This window comes from Taurulus bubalis, assembly GCF_910589615.1.
Source record: "Taurulus bubalis genome assembly, chromosome: 1".
In the NCBI taxonomy this organism is placed as follows: Eukaryota; Metazoa; Chordata; class Actinopteri; order Perciformes; family Cottidae; genus Taurulus; species Taurulus bubalis.
The window spans coordinates 2,229,901-2,244,776 of record NC_136589.1 but is presented as its reverse complement, the minus strand read 5'-3'; the positions used below and the strand labels follow the sequence as shown (position 1 = coordinate 2,244,776).

Here is a 14,876-nt window from a genome sequence, read left to right as displayed (position 1 = left end):
ATAGAGGAGCTCCACCAGGTTACATGACCTCATGTTATAGAGGAGCTCCACCAAGTCACATGACCTCATGTTATAGAGGAGCTCCACCAGGTCACATGACCTCATGTTATAGAGGAGCTCCACCAGGTCACATGACCTCATGTTATAGAAGAGCTCCACCAGGTCACATGACCTCATGTTTGTCTATAGAGGAGCTCCACCAGGTCACATGACCTCATGTTAGTCTATAGAGGAGCTCCACCAGGTCACATGACCTCATGTTAGCCTATAGAGGAGCTCCACCAGGTTACATGACCTCATGTTATAGAGGAGCTCCACCAAGTCACATGACCTCATGTTATAGCGGAACTCCACCAGGTCACATGACCTCATGTTAGTCTATAGAGGAACTCCAACAGGTCACATGACCTCATGTTTGTCTATAGAGGAGCTCCACCAGGTCACATGACCTCATGTTAGTCTCTAGAGGAACTCCAACAGGTCACATGACCTCATGTTAGTCTCTAGAGGAGCTCCACCAGGTCACATGACCTCATGTTAGCATATAGAGGAGCTCCACCAGGTCACATGACCTCATGTTAGCCGCCTATAGAGGAGCTCCACCAGGTCACATGACCTCATGTTAGCCGCCTATAGAGGAGCTCCACCAGGTCACATGACCTCATGTTAGCCGCCTATAGAGGAGCTCCACCAGGTTAAACAAAAACACTTTCATGAAACACAAACTTCTAGACAAAAATGCTGACTCATTTCTGAGTTTAAAGTCTGAAACCGTAGTAAGAAACCAATATTATGCAAATGTCATACTATTTTGTAAATATTACAGGATGCAAACACTGGACGCTAAGCCAGCATTAATATCCCACAATGCAATGCGGTGGCTACACGTCTCCAACCGGCAGAATGCTCTCAGGATGAGACCCGGCATCTTCACCAATGTCTATGAACAGTTTATACTTTATACTTGATGATATCACAAATTATTATTATTACTATTTACCTTCATTTAACCAGATAAGTATATTGAGAACAATTTCTCATTTACAATGACGACCGGGCCAAAAAGGCAAGTTGATAGAAGACAAAATAAAACATACATATATAATATTTTATATATATTGTACAACATAGTTTGCAACTCATTCCAGTCACTTGGAGCACCAAACTGGAAAACAAATGTAGTTTTTAATCCCAGTAGTTTTTGGATTCGAGAGAGAGTTGTTGGTGTTTATTAATATTTTCAGACTATTTTAGACGGCAGAAATAACTCGTATGGATTTTGAACAATTAAAAAAAGAAGAATATTTCCCCTTTAACTCCTCCGCTTGTCGAGGGGCGGAGCGAATAAAGAGTTCTCTGTCTGGCATTCAGACAAATTTAGAAGTGGACATCTACGGCAGATTGGCAGAGAGGTGGAGAGAGAGAGAGAGGTGGAGAGAGGTGGAGAGAGAGAGAGAGAGGTGGAGAGAGGGAGGCAGATGAGACGAGGCTCTGAGCTGTCAATCACACTCTGATAGACTGGAATGCGTTCACAGAGAGAGAGAGAGAGAAAGAGAGACGCGTTTCATTCACACCTATGGTTCTCTCCTGTCTGGTAGATCCAGTATTGAAGCCTCTTACACATGTTGGTAAAAAGAAACGATTGAGATGTTCTTTCTCGCAGCTCTGGTTTAGTCTAGATCTCTGCTAGATTTGAAGTTTCCAAAGCCACAAGTCTCCAAACGTTCACTTTGCGTGATTGTAAAGACTTCCTGAGTGGAGGGAAGTGTAACTCAGGCTGTAAGGAGCAGCTTATCCGTTACTGCAGTCTGAGGTTCAGACAGAGAGCAGAGGGTTCTCTCTCACGTCAGGTGGTCTAACCCTGCAGGAGTGTTGGATCACATCCCCAGAGTTGCCTCCAAACCCTTAGAGGTGAATGGAGGTTTCATCCATTTATAATATTCAACATCTCGTTTCAGAAACATCATAAATGTAACTCTGGATTATTATTATTCTTTACTTCTCGTCATTATTATTCTATGCTGTGAGCAACTTAACAGTTTTAGAGAGAAGGCAGAAAACGCCAGATTTGACTGGAGTCCTTTAAACCATCTGTGTTTGATCAGAGGAGGAGATTATGGAGCCGTCCACACAGTGTGTGTTTACTGTGTGTGTGTGTGTGTGTGTGTGTGTACTGTGTGTGTCGCAGCAACAGACAACACAACGCACTCGCACGGACGTTTGTGAAATAGTCACAAAATGTAATCCATCGGTTTTCTGTCCAGAGACGTCAATTCTCAATATTGTTCGTGTTGTGCTGAACAGCAACAAGGTTCAGGTCAGCTCTCAAGGCTTCTCTGTGCTCCTGCAACAGTCTTCATAGACTACAGTCTTAAACTACAGTCTTAGTTAGACTACAGTCTTAATAAACTACAGTCTTAGTTAGACTACAGTCTTAATAGACTACAGTCTTAGTTAGACTACAGTCTTATTAGACTACAGTCTTAATAGACTACAGTCTTAATAATAGACTACAGTCTTAGTTAGATAAACTGCAGTCTTAAACTACAGTCTTAGTTAGACTACAGTCTTAATAGACTACAGTCTTAGTTAGATAAACTGCAGTCTTAAACTACAGTCTTAGTTAGACTACAGTCTTCATAGACTACAGTCTTAAACTACAGTCTTAGTTAGACTACAGTCTTAATAAACTACAGTCTTAATTAGACTACAGTCTTAATAGACTACAGTCTTAATAGACTACAGTCTTAAACTACAGTCTTAGTTAGACTACAGTCTTAATAAACTACAGTCTTATTAGACTACAGTCTTAATAGACTACAGTCTTAATAATAGACTACAGTCTTAGTTAGATAAACTACAGTCTTAAACTACAGTCTTAATAGACTACAGTCTTAGTTAGGTAAACTACAGTCGTAAACTACAGTCTTAATAATAGATGACAGTCTTAGTTAGATAAACTACAGTCTTAAACTACAGTCTTAATAGACTACAGTCTTAAACTACAGTCTTATTAGACTACAGTCTTAATAGACTACAGTCTTAATAGACTACAGTCTTAAACTACAGTCTTAGTTAGACTACAGCCTTAATAAACTACAGTCTTAGTTAGACTACAGTCTTAATAGACTACAGTCTTAGTTAGACTACAGTCTTATTAGACTACAGTCTTAATAGACTACAGTCTTAATAATAGACTACAGTCTTAGTTAGATAAACTGCAGTCTTAAACTACAGTCTTAGTTAGACTACAGTCTTAATAGACTACAGTCTTAGTTAGATAAACTGCAGTCTTAAACTACAGTCTTAGTTAGACTACAGTCTTCATAGACTACAGTCTTAAACTACAGTCTTAGTTAGACTACAGTCTTAATAGACTACAGTCTTAATAGACTACAGTCTTAAACTACAGTCTTAGTTAGACTACAGTCTTAATAAACTACAGTCTTATTAGACTACAGTCTTAATAGACTACAGTCTTAATAATAGACTACAGTCTTAGTTAGATAAACTACAGTCTTAGACTACAGTCTTAATAGACTACAGTCTTAGTTAGGTAAACTACAGTCGTAAACTACAGTCTTAATAGACTACAGTCTTAATAATAGATGACAGTCTTAGTTAGATAAACTACAGTCTTAAACTACAGTCTTAATAGACTACAGTCTTAAACTACAGTCTTTGTTAGATAAACTACAGTCTTAGTTAGATAAACTACTAATTAGGCTACAGTCTTAATAATAGACTACAGTCTTAAACTACAGTCTTAATTAGGCTACAGTCTTAAACTACAGTCTTGATAGACTACAGTTTTAATAATAGACTACAGTCTTAAACTAGAGTCTTAATAGACTATAGTCTTAATATACTACAGTCTTAATAATAGACTACAATCTTAATAGACTACAGTTTTAATAATAGACTACAGTCTTAATAGACTACAGTCTTAATAATAGATGACAGTCTTAGTTAGATAAACTACGGTCTTAAACTACAGTCTTAATAGACTACAGTCTTAAACTACAGTCTTTGTTAGATAAACTACAGTCTTAGTTAGATAAACTACTAATTAGGCTACAGTCTTAATAATAGACTACAGTCTTAAACTACAGTCTTAATTAGGCTACAGTCTTAAACTACAGTCTTGATAGACTACAGTTTTAATAATAGACTACAGTCTTAAACTAGAGTCTTAATAGACTATAGTCTTAATATACTACAGTCTTAATAATAGACTATAGTCTTAATATACTACAGTCTTAATAATAGACTACAGTCTTAATAGACTACAGTTTTAATAATAGACTACAGTCTTATTAGACTACAGTCTTAATAGACTACAGTCTTAATAATAGACTACAGTCTTAGTTAGATAAACTACAGTCTTAAACTACAGTCTTAATAGACTACAGTCTTAATAATAGACGACAGTCTTAGTTAGATAAACTACAGTCTTAAACTACAGTCTTAATAGACTACAGTCTTAAACTACAGTCTTAGTGAGATAAACTACAGTCTTAGTTAGATAAACTACTAATTAGGCTACAGTCTTAATAATTGACTACAGTCTTAAACTACAGTCTTAATTAGGCTACAGTCTTAAACTACAGTCTTAATAGACTACAGTCTTAATAATAGACTACAGTCTTAAACTAGAGTCTTAATAGACTATAGTCTTAATATACTACAGTCTTAATAATAGACTATAGTCTTAATATACTACAGTCTTAATAATAGACTACAGTCTTAATAGACTACAGTTTTAATAATAGACTACAGTCTTATTAGACTACAGTCTTAATAGACTACAGTCTTAATAATAGACTACAGTCTTAGTTAGATAAACTACAGTCTTAAACTACAGTCTTAATAGACTACAGTCTTAATAATAGACGACAGTCTTAGTTAGATAAACTACAGTCTTAAACTACAGTCTTAATAGACTACAGTCTTAAACTACAGTCTTAGTGAGATAAACTACAGTCTTAGTTAGATAAACTACTAATTAGGCTACAGTCTTAATAATTGACTACAGTCTTAAACTACAGTCTTAATTAGGCTACAGTCTTAAACTACAGTCTTAATAGACTACAGTCTTAATAATAGACTACAGTCTTAAACTAGAGTCTTAATAGACTATAGTCTATATTTCACTATATTCTTAATAGACTACAGTCTTAATATACTACAGTCTTAATAACAGACTACAGTCTTAATAGACTACAGTTTTAATAATAGACTACAGTCTATATCACACTACAGTTTTATTAGACTACAGTCTTTCTTGCAGAGCGTTCACCAGTGTATTGCAAAGACCCGCCCTTCTTGTTGGAGGCGTTGGACAGAGCCTCCTGTAATGCGATGCGGTCAGAGCGGCGTCCCGCTGGAAGTGTTAGTGGAGCGCCAGAGCTGCAGAAAAATCACCCTGAATCTGAGTCCATAGAAAGAGTCCTGTGCTGTTTCTCCCATGACGTGTGCTGCTGCTGTGAAACCTCAGAGTGTGTCCTATATTTAACATGTCGAGCAGACCAGAACCACGACGGTCACTGAGCACACGAGTTCTCAGGCCCTGCAGGTAAAGCACCTCCTCTCCCAAGAGACAACAATTCAAACAGTACAGGAAACCCCTCCCTTGTCCCCGCCCCCTTCCCTTGTCCCCGCCCCCTTCATCTGCATGCCCGTTAACAGATAACCTGTCTGGTTACTTCACCTTTTGTCCTCTGTGTTGGCAGATTTTTGCATGAACGTTCATTTATTTTTCTGTAATTATTGTTTCGGTTCCACTTTCTATGACATCCATGTCTATAATGTGTTATAAACAACTTATAATGTTTTATAATCTGCTTTTATCACTCATACTGATGCACTCATGAATATTTATAATGCTTTTTAACCACATTCACATCACTGACCACGTTTTCCAAGCATCACAGTGTATTTTAATTCTCACAGTTGTAAATAATTATGATCTTTTTGTAATGCATTATAATGCGATTATAAGCTACTTTATTGTTTTCTTTAAGTAAAGTAAAAATGTATTTGTATAATGTTCTTGCATAGATTTAATAATAATGATCACTTAGAGTAATTTATAATCACATTATTATAATTTATTACAACTATAGGAATTATAATACGCTGTGAAAAACTTAAAATCGTATAAAGTAATATACTTACATTCTACTTATTGCACCAGATCAATGATACTGCAGAGAGTTTACCTGACATGTAAACTCGTCACATGTTGGGTATTAAAGGACGAGTATTCCTTTAAGCAGGCGCTTAACTTGATAGTGTTTTGATTATTAAATATATAAGGTGACTGAAAGATTTTATATTGTGTTATTATTGTTGTCATAAAGCATAATGGATACTGAGAATTGATCATGCAAAGCTTTAATAATACATTGTGTCTTTGTTTTTTTGGGCTCATTTAGTTGCTTCCTGTGATTTCATGTGACTTCATGTGGTTGCATGTGACTTCATGTGGTTGCATGTGACTTCATGTGACTTTGTGTGGTTGCATGTGACTTCATGTGACTTCATGTGGTTGCATGTGACTTCATGTGACTTTGTGTGGTTGCATGTGACTTCATGTGACTTCATGTGGTTGCATGTGACTTCATGTGGTTGCATGTGACTTCATGTGACTTTGTGTGGTTGCATGTGACTTCATGTGACTTCATGTGGTTGCATGTGACTTCATGTGACTTCATGTGGTTGCATGTGACTTCATGTGACTTCATGTGGTTGCATGTGACTTCATGTGACTTCATGTGGTTGCATGTGACTTCATGCGGTTGCATGTGACTTCATGTGGTTGCATGTGACTTCATGTGGTTGCATGTGGTTGCATGTGACTTCATGTGACTTCATGTGGTTGCATGTGACTTCATGTGGTTGCATGTGGTTGCATGTGACTTCATGTGACTTCATGTGGTTGCATGTGACTTCATGTGGTTGCATGTGACTTCATGTGGTTGCATGTGGTTGCATGTGACTTCATGTGACTTCATGTGGTTGCATGTGACTTCATGTGGTTGCATGTGGTTGCATGTGACTTCATGTGACTTCATGTGGTTGCATGTGACTTCATGTGGTTGCATGTGGTTGCATGTGACTTCATGTGACTTCATGTGGTTGCATGTGACTTCATGTGGTTGCATGTGACTTCATGTGGTTGCATGCGGTTGCATGTGACTTCATGTGGTTGCATGTGGTTGCATGTGACTTCATGTGACTTCATGTGGTTGCATGTGACTTCATGTGACTTCATGTGGTTGCATGTGACTTCATGTGACTTCATGTGGTTGCATGTGACTTCATGCGGTTGCATGTGACTTCATGTGGTTGCATGTGACTTCATGTGGTTGCATGTGGTTGCATGTGACTTCATGTGACTTCATGTGGTTGCATGTGACTTCATGTGGTTGCATGTGGTTGCATGTGACTTCATGTGACTTCATGTGGTTGCATGTGACTTCATGTGGTTGCATGTGACTTCATGTGGTTGCATGCGGTTGCATGTGACTTCATGTGGTTGCATGTGGTTGCATGTGACTTCATGTGACTTCATGTGGTTGCATGTGACTTCATGTGACTTCATGTGGTTGCATGTGACTTCATGTGACTTCATGTGGTTGCATGTGACTTCATGCGGTTGCATGTGACTTCATGTGGTTGCATGTGACTTCATGTGGTTGCATGTGGTTGCATGTGACTTCATGTGACTTCATGTGGTTGCATGTGACTTCATGTGGTTGCATGTGGTTGCATGTGACTTCATGTGACTTCATGTGGTTGCATGTGACTTCATGTGGTTGCATGTGACTTCATGTGGTTGCATGTGGTTGCATGTGACTTCATGTGACTTCATGTGGTTGCATGTGACTTCATGTGGTTGCATGTGACTTCATGTGGTTGCATGTGGTTGCATGTGACTTCATGTGACTTCATGTGGTTGCATGTGACTTCATGTGACTTCATGTGGTTGCATGTGACTTCATGTGGTTGCATGTGGTTGCATGTGACTTCATGTGACTTCATGTGGTTGCATGTGACTTCATGTGGTTGCATGTTTGCCTTGTTGGTGCACAGAGCTCACAGATCTCGTGCATGTAACCGTGTAAACACTCGTCGTGTTGGTCCTCTAGTCACCTGTGACCCTTTAACCTGCCTGTCACTGATTTATTAACCCTTTAAAGTCTTAAACTTGAGTTATTGAGTTATTGGAGTAATCGGTAGGTATTGTTGTCGCTTCACCTTGAAGATCAGATTGTTATTTAATCAACAAATTCACATCACTGTCTCCATGCCTGATCCGGTTTGTCCTCCTCGTCTTATGTGACCTCCTTGTTGTAAGTTCTCCTCCAGAGAGCCTTTGCAGTGAGTGACGTGTTTCTTCTGTCCTCCAGTCTGGCTTGCCCACCAGGAAGGTCAGGAAGAAGGTCAAGGTGGACACCTCCAAGTTCATGACCCCGTACCTGGCTCACAGCCAGAAGATGATGGATCAGTACAGTCATGTGAGCAACCACTACAGGGTCTACTTCTTGTTCTTATGAAGCAGATTCTCTTTTCCCCGTGTTCACGTGTTGAGTGTTGGGCTCTTCTCGACAGAACAAATACCGGCATGCGTACGACGTCTCCAGAGGGACGCCTCCGGCCATCATCACGGATTCCCCTGAGATGATCCGCATCAGGAAGGCTCAGGAGCAGCTGAGCGAGGTACCACATGACCCCCAAACCCCCAGGATGTCTGGAGGTCACGGTTGAGGGCTCAGACGTTTTATTTAAATGGAAGACTGCTCATTTAAATCCTGTTTGTGAAACTAATTTAATTATTCTTCCTTTGGATGAATGTGGAGAAGACATTATATATTTCTTTTGATTAATGTGATCAATTGGAATGAAAAATCAGGGCACATTCTAATGAAAATAAATCAAATAAAATAGTAATAATGATGAATAACCAATATTTATTATAATAATCATTCCTTTTTATCAAAGTGGATTTTGGTCAATGATAAAACAGAAGAAATGTATTATATAATTAATGCATTGTGGTTTTCTCTTTGGCTACAGTAAATTGTCTGATAGATGAAGCTAAGAATAAAACTCGATGCCTTAAGGTGTTCTGCAGCCGTGAGCGATAACCAACAACCCGTATCGTCTGCAGGTCAAATACCGCATGGAGGGGAATAAGACTCGGACCACGAGTTTGTACGACGGCGAGGCCCGAGAGGTCGCCCACGTCAAGCGCGTCTCCGAGCTGATCAGCAAGGTGAGTCACGAGCTGAGCGACGAGCGAGGCGTAGAAGAGAGAAACCTCTGAGCGTGTGACTCGTCTCTCCTGCAGGTTCTGTACCGGCAGAAGTGGGACGAGACCAAGGACCGGTACCTGCTGCCCCCGGACGCTCCGGAGCTGGTGCTGGCCGTGAAGAACGCGGCCAACTACAGCAAAGTAAAGAGAGTTCTGACAGTGGGACTGATTATGCTGCTTTTATTGTAAATGCATTGACCTTGTTTACGCCTGGTTTACACAGAAACTCTACACGGAGCTCTGGGATGAGGAGAAGACCATGTTCCTCCCGTACAGCGACAGCCCCGAGCTGCGCAGGGTGGCCAAGGCCCAGGAGGTGCTCAGTGACGTAAGTGGAGTTTTATGACTACAACCAGATTGTTTTATTTATTTTAAATTATTATTATAAATTATTATTTTAAATTATTATTATTATTATTATTTTAAATTATTATTATTTGTTTTTTAAATATATATTGAAAAATATAATAATAAATAATTGATATTATATGATTTAAAAAAAGTAAGTATTGAAAAAACAAGAAACCTATATACTGTATAGTATCGAAGAAAAATACAATAAATATGAAAATATTTTACGAATTTTGCCAATTTTGTTAACTTGCAGAGAGTTTTCTAAACATTTAATTAAATATAAACTGTCATTAATCTCTTCAATGAGACAAACTAATATGTATTACATATATATATATATATATTTTATATTTATATATATATATTTATTTATATATTTATAGGTATATATATAAATATATATATATATATATATATATATATATATATATATATATATATATATATATATATATATATATTTAAACGTGTGTAACCTTTTCTGTTGATGTAAGAAAGTCACCAGTGCTGAGGTCAGCCATTGATGCTGACGAGGTAACACACTCAGTCAATTTGAACTGTGTGTGTGTGTGTTTGTGTGTGTGTGTGTGTGTGTGTGTGTGTGTGTGTGTGTGTGCAGATCCGCTACAAGAAGGGTCACGAGCAGCGCAACTTGAAGTTCACCTCGCTGGCCGATCCTCCAGAGGTGGAGCTGGCCCGGAGAGTGGCCCGCCAGCGCAGTGACGTAAGAACCATCTGAACATGTGTAGGAACACAGGAGGTAGAACCAGCTGAACATGTGTAGGAACACAGGAGGTAGAACCAGCTGAACACAGGAGGTAGAACCAGCTGAACACAGGAGGTAGAACCAGTTGAACACAGGAGGTAGAACCATCTGAACATGTGTAGGAACACAGGAGGTAGAACCAGCTGAACACAGGAGGTAGAACCATCTGAACATGTGTAGGAACACAGGAGGTAGAACCAGCTGAACACAGGAGGTAGAACCATCTGAACATGTGTAGGAACACAGGAGGTAGAACCATCTGAACATGTGTAGGAACACAGGAGGTAGAACCATCTGAACATGTGTAGGAACACAGGAGGTAGAACCAGCTGAACATGTGTAGGAACACAGGAGGTAGAACCAGCTGAACACAGGAGGTAGAACCAGCTGAACATGTGTAGGAACACAGGAGGTAGAACCAGCTGAACATGTGTAGGAACACAGGAGGTAGAACCAGCTGAACACAGGAGGTAGAACCAGCTGAACACAGGAGGTAGAACCATCTGAACACGTGTAGGAACACAGGAGGTAGAACCATCTGAACATGTGTAGGAACACAGGAGGTAGAACCATCTTAACATGTGCAGGAACACAGGAGGTAGAGCCATCTGAACATGTGTAGGAACACAGGAGGTAGAACCATCTTAACATGTGCAGGAACACAGGAGGTAGAGCCATCTGAACATGTGTAGGAACACAGGAGGTAGAACCATCTGAACATGTGTAGGAACACAGGAGGTAGAACCATCTGAACATGTGTAGGAACACAGGAGGTAGAACCATCTTAACATGTGCAGGAACACAGGAGGTAGAGCCATCTGAACATGTGCAGGAACACAGGAGGTAGAGCCATCTGAACACAGGAGGTAGAACCAGCTGAACATGTGTAGGAACACAGGAGGTAGAACCATCTGAACACAGGAGGTAGAACCATCTGAACACAGGAGGTAGAACCAGCTGAACATGTGTAGGAACACAGGAGGTAGAACCAGCTGAACACAGGAGGTAGAACCAGCTGAACACAGGAGGTAGAACCAGCTGAACACAGGAGGTAGAACCATCTGAACATGTGTAGGAACACAGGAGGTAGAACCATCTGAACATGTGTCCACGACCTCTTCTAATCCTGAATGTTCTATGTTCTCCCGCAGCTCAAGTACAAGGAGGACTACAACAAGAACGTGAAGGGTCAATGGTGCGAGACGCCGTACTTCGACGTGGCCACTGCCAGGGTGGCGATGGAGAACCTCAGCAGCGTAAAGAGCCGACCATCAGCACCTGAAGGGAGGGGCGGAGCTTACAGAACGTCACCTGTCTAACCGTCCGTCCTTTATTTCACCTTTCAGAAACGATACACGCAGGATTACGAGGACAAGAAAGACCAAATCTACTTCATGCAAACGGACACGCCCGTTTACGACGCCAACAAGAAGGCTCGCATCGACGCCAGCCAGGTGAGCTTCCAACCAGGTTCCTTACGCTCATGGAGAACCTGGAAGAGTCATGGAGTTTTAAAATGGTTATTTCCAGGCCTGGAAAGGTCCTTGAAAAAATAAAACCCCAAAAGTTTAGTAAAAGTCATGTAAATGTGTTATATTCATGTGTTCATGTAAATGTGTTATATTCATGTGTTCATGTAAATGTGTTATATTCATGTGTTCATGTAAATGTGTTATATTCATGTGTTCATGACATTCATTTACGCTGAGTTGGAAATAATTAATATGCTTTTAAAAGAAAGACTCAAAATATAAGCAGGCATACATACAGGCATCTATATAAATGTTTATTCTTTTAATCAAACTATTGTCTCATTCATTTGAGTCATTAAAGGTTTACTGTATGCTTTGTGTTCTCATTGTTAGTCATGGCAATTTGGTTAAAAGTCATGAACATTTGGTTTAAAGTCATGAACATTTGGTTTAAAGTCATGAACATTTGGTTAAAAGTCATGAACATTTGGTTTAAAGTCATGAACATTTGGTTAAAAGTCATGAACATTTGGTTAAAAGTCATGAACATTTGGTTTAAAGTCATGAACATTTGGTTTAAAGTCATGGAAAAGTCATGAAATCCATTGGTCAGAATGTGTATGAACCCTGCATAAAGACTCCACTGACGTCACGTTGTTCACACGCCATGTCCTCTCTCTCTCTCTCTCTCTCTCTCTCTCTCTCTCTGTCTCTCTCTCTCTCGCTCTCTCTCTCTTTCTCTCTGTTCAGATCCAATACAAAAAGGAGTACGAGAAGGGCAAGGCGGAGGCCGACTACAACACGCTGCCCGCCACAGAGAACCCTCTCCTCCGGCAGCTCCGATACGCCGGCACCATCCTCAGCGATGTGGGTGAAGCTTCATGAGCCGTCATATCTTACAGGGTCACTCTTGGTATTTAACAAAGCTCCAGACGGGAACATGTCCTCACTGTCGTTTAAGCTCAACCTAAGTTTGGAACCCCTCCTTCCTCTTCTTGATCTCCTGTTTGATCTGAACTTGAGGATCCGTCTCACAGCTGTACGTTCGCTCGCTGTCCTGGACGAACGAAAGACGGCGTTCAGCTTTAGTTGCGAGGAGACGGGAGGTTAACCTCCTCCTCCCTCAGGAGAACCACCCTGGTGTTCTCCTGAGGGAGGAGGAGCGTTAACCTCCTCCCTCAGGAGAACACCAGGGTGGTTCTCCTGAGGGAGGAGGAGCGTTAACCTCCTGTTCTCCTGAGGGAGGAGGAGATTAACCTCCTGTTCTCCTGAGGGAGGAGGAGGTTAACGCTCCTCCTCCCTCAGGAGAACACCAGGGTGGTTCTCCTGAGGGAGGAGGAGGTTAACGCTCCTCCTCCCTCAGGAGAACCACCCTGGTGTTCTCCTGAGGGAGGAGGTTAACGCTCCTCCTCCCTCAGGAGAACACCAGGGTGGTTCTCCTGAGGGAGGAGGAGGTTAACGCTCCTCCTCCCTCAGGAGAACCACCCTGGTGTTCTCCTGAGGTTAACGCTCCTCCTCCCTCAGGAGAACACCAGGGTGGTTCTCCTGAGGGAGGAGGAGGTTAACGTTCCACATTTTAAAGCATATTAGTGCATATTAAAACGTATTAGTACATATTAGTACATATTAAAACGTATTAGTACATATTAAAACGTATTAGTACATATTAAAACGTATTAGTACATATTGAAACGTATTAGTACATATTAAAACGTATTAGTACATATTAAAACGTATTAGTACATATTAAAGCGTATTAGTACATATTGAAACGTATTAGTACATATTAAAACGTATTAGTACATATTAAAACGTATTAGTACATATTAAAGCGTATTAGTACATATTAAAACGTATTAGTACATATTAAAACGTATTAGTACATATTAAAGCGTATTTGTGGCTCTAATTAAAGCGTCTGGAAGTCAACTCATCAAGTGAATCCGGTCATCATTTCTCTCTGACATGTTTTGCGTGAGCCAGAAGACAAGTTGAGCTGTTTGTGTGGTTTCTTGTTTGAGTTATTGATCATAATTCATACGCGGTGGGTCGTATCTTCTTTTACAGAAAGTATATAAAGCCAACTACGAGAAGGCTCGAGGTTTCAGCATCAACTACTGCGACACGCCCAAGTTTCAGATGGACTCCGTGCTGAAGAAGTTCACCGACGTAAGAATCCTCTAGAGCTGAACCAAACCTGGGGTTTATTTCATCTGTTATTATAGATTATTATGTCTTTAGGTAGTTTGTTTGTTTTCTGACTACAACCAGCTATTTTATTGTATTATTTAAATGAATTTATTTTGTTTTTTATTTTATTTAAATTTTGTGTGTGTATGTTTTAATTGTTTTGTTAACATCTTTAAATTAACATTTTTGTTGTTTTATTATTGATTATTATTTCTCTCGGTAGTTTGTTTTCTGATCACAACCAACTATTTTATTGTATTATTTAAATGAATTTGTTTTGTTTCTTATTTTATTTTTATTTTTTGTGTGTATGTTTTAATTTTTTTATTAACATTTTTTATTTTTTATAAAAAAAGAAAAAACTATAGATTTTTCATATTTAAATATATATAAAGTTAAATAATATACACATTTAAGTAAAACCAACCTACATATTGTATAGAAGAAAAATACAACAGAAATATGACAAAATACCATTAAAAATATGTACAATGTTTCTGAACAAAAAATGAGACGGACTAATATATATAATATATATAATATTCACATGTATATGTATTCATGGTCCTCAGACGCGCTACAAGGCTAAGTATGAAAACGAGGTGAAGGGACGCTACATCGGAAGCTACGAAGACGTCTTCATGATTCACTGCCAGAAAGTTGAGGAAATGAAGAACGAGGTCAATCTTTTTCTTTGATTTATTTGATAAATCTGGTTCATAAGAGTTTATTCTTCATCATGTCTTTCTTTATATTCTCCTCTTTCGTCCTGCAG

At 39.5% G+C, this 14,876-nt stretch overlaps 1 protein-coding gene across 1 annotated transcript in view; it reads left to right on the top strand.

The window, feature by feature from the left end:
* The window catches only part of neb (nebulin), a 109,993-nt gene that overhangs the window by 3,259 nt on the left and 91,858 nt on the right, over positions 1–14,876 (top strand). Inside the window, exons 3-14 of the mRNA XM_079218401.1 lie at positions 5,528–5,575; positions 8,415–8,522; positions 8,617–8,724; positions 9,176–9,280; positions 9,356–9,460; positions 9,543–9,647; positions 10,293–10,397; positions 11,591–11,695; positions 11,786–11,893; positions 12,662–12,778; positions 13,979–14,080; positions 14,674–14,781. Of these exons, the coding sequence (XP_079074527.1) occupies positions 5,528–5,575; positions 8,415–8,522; positions 8,617–8,724; positions 9,176–9,280; positions 9,356–9,460; positions 9,543–9,647; positions 10,293–10,397; positions 11,591–11,695; positions 11,786–11,893; positions 12,662–12,778; positions 13,979–14,080; positions 14,674–14,781 (1,224 nt within the window). The remainder of the gene's footprint in view (positions 1–5,527; positions 5,576–8,414; positions 8,523–8,616; positions 8,725–9,175; positions 9,281–9,355; positions 9,461–9,542; positions 9,648–10,292; positions 10,398–11,590; positions 11,696–11,785; positions 11,894–12,661; positions 12,779–13,978; positions 14,081–14,673; positions 14,782–14,876) is intronic.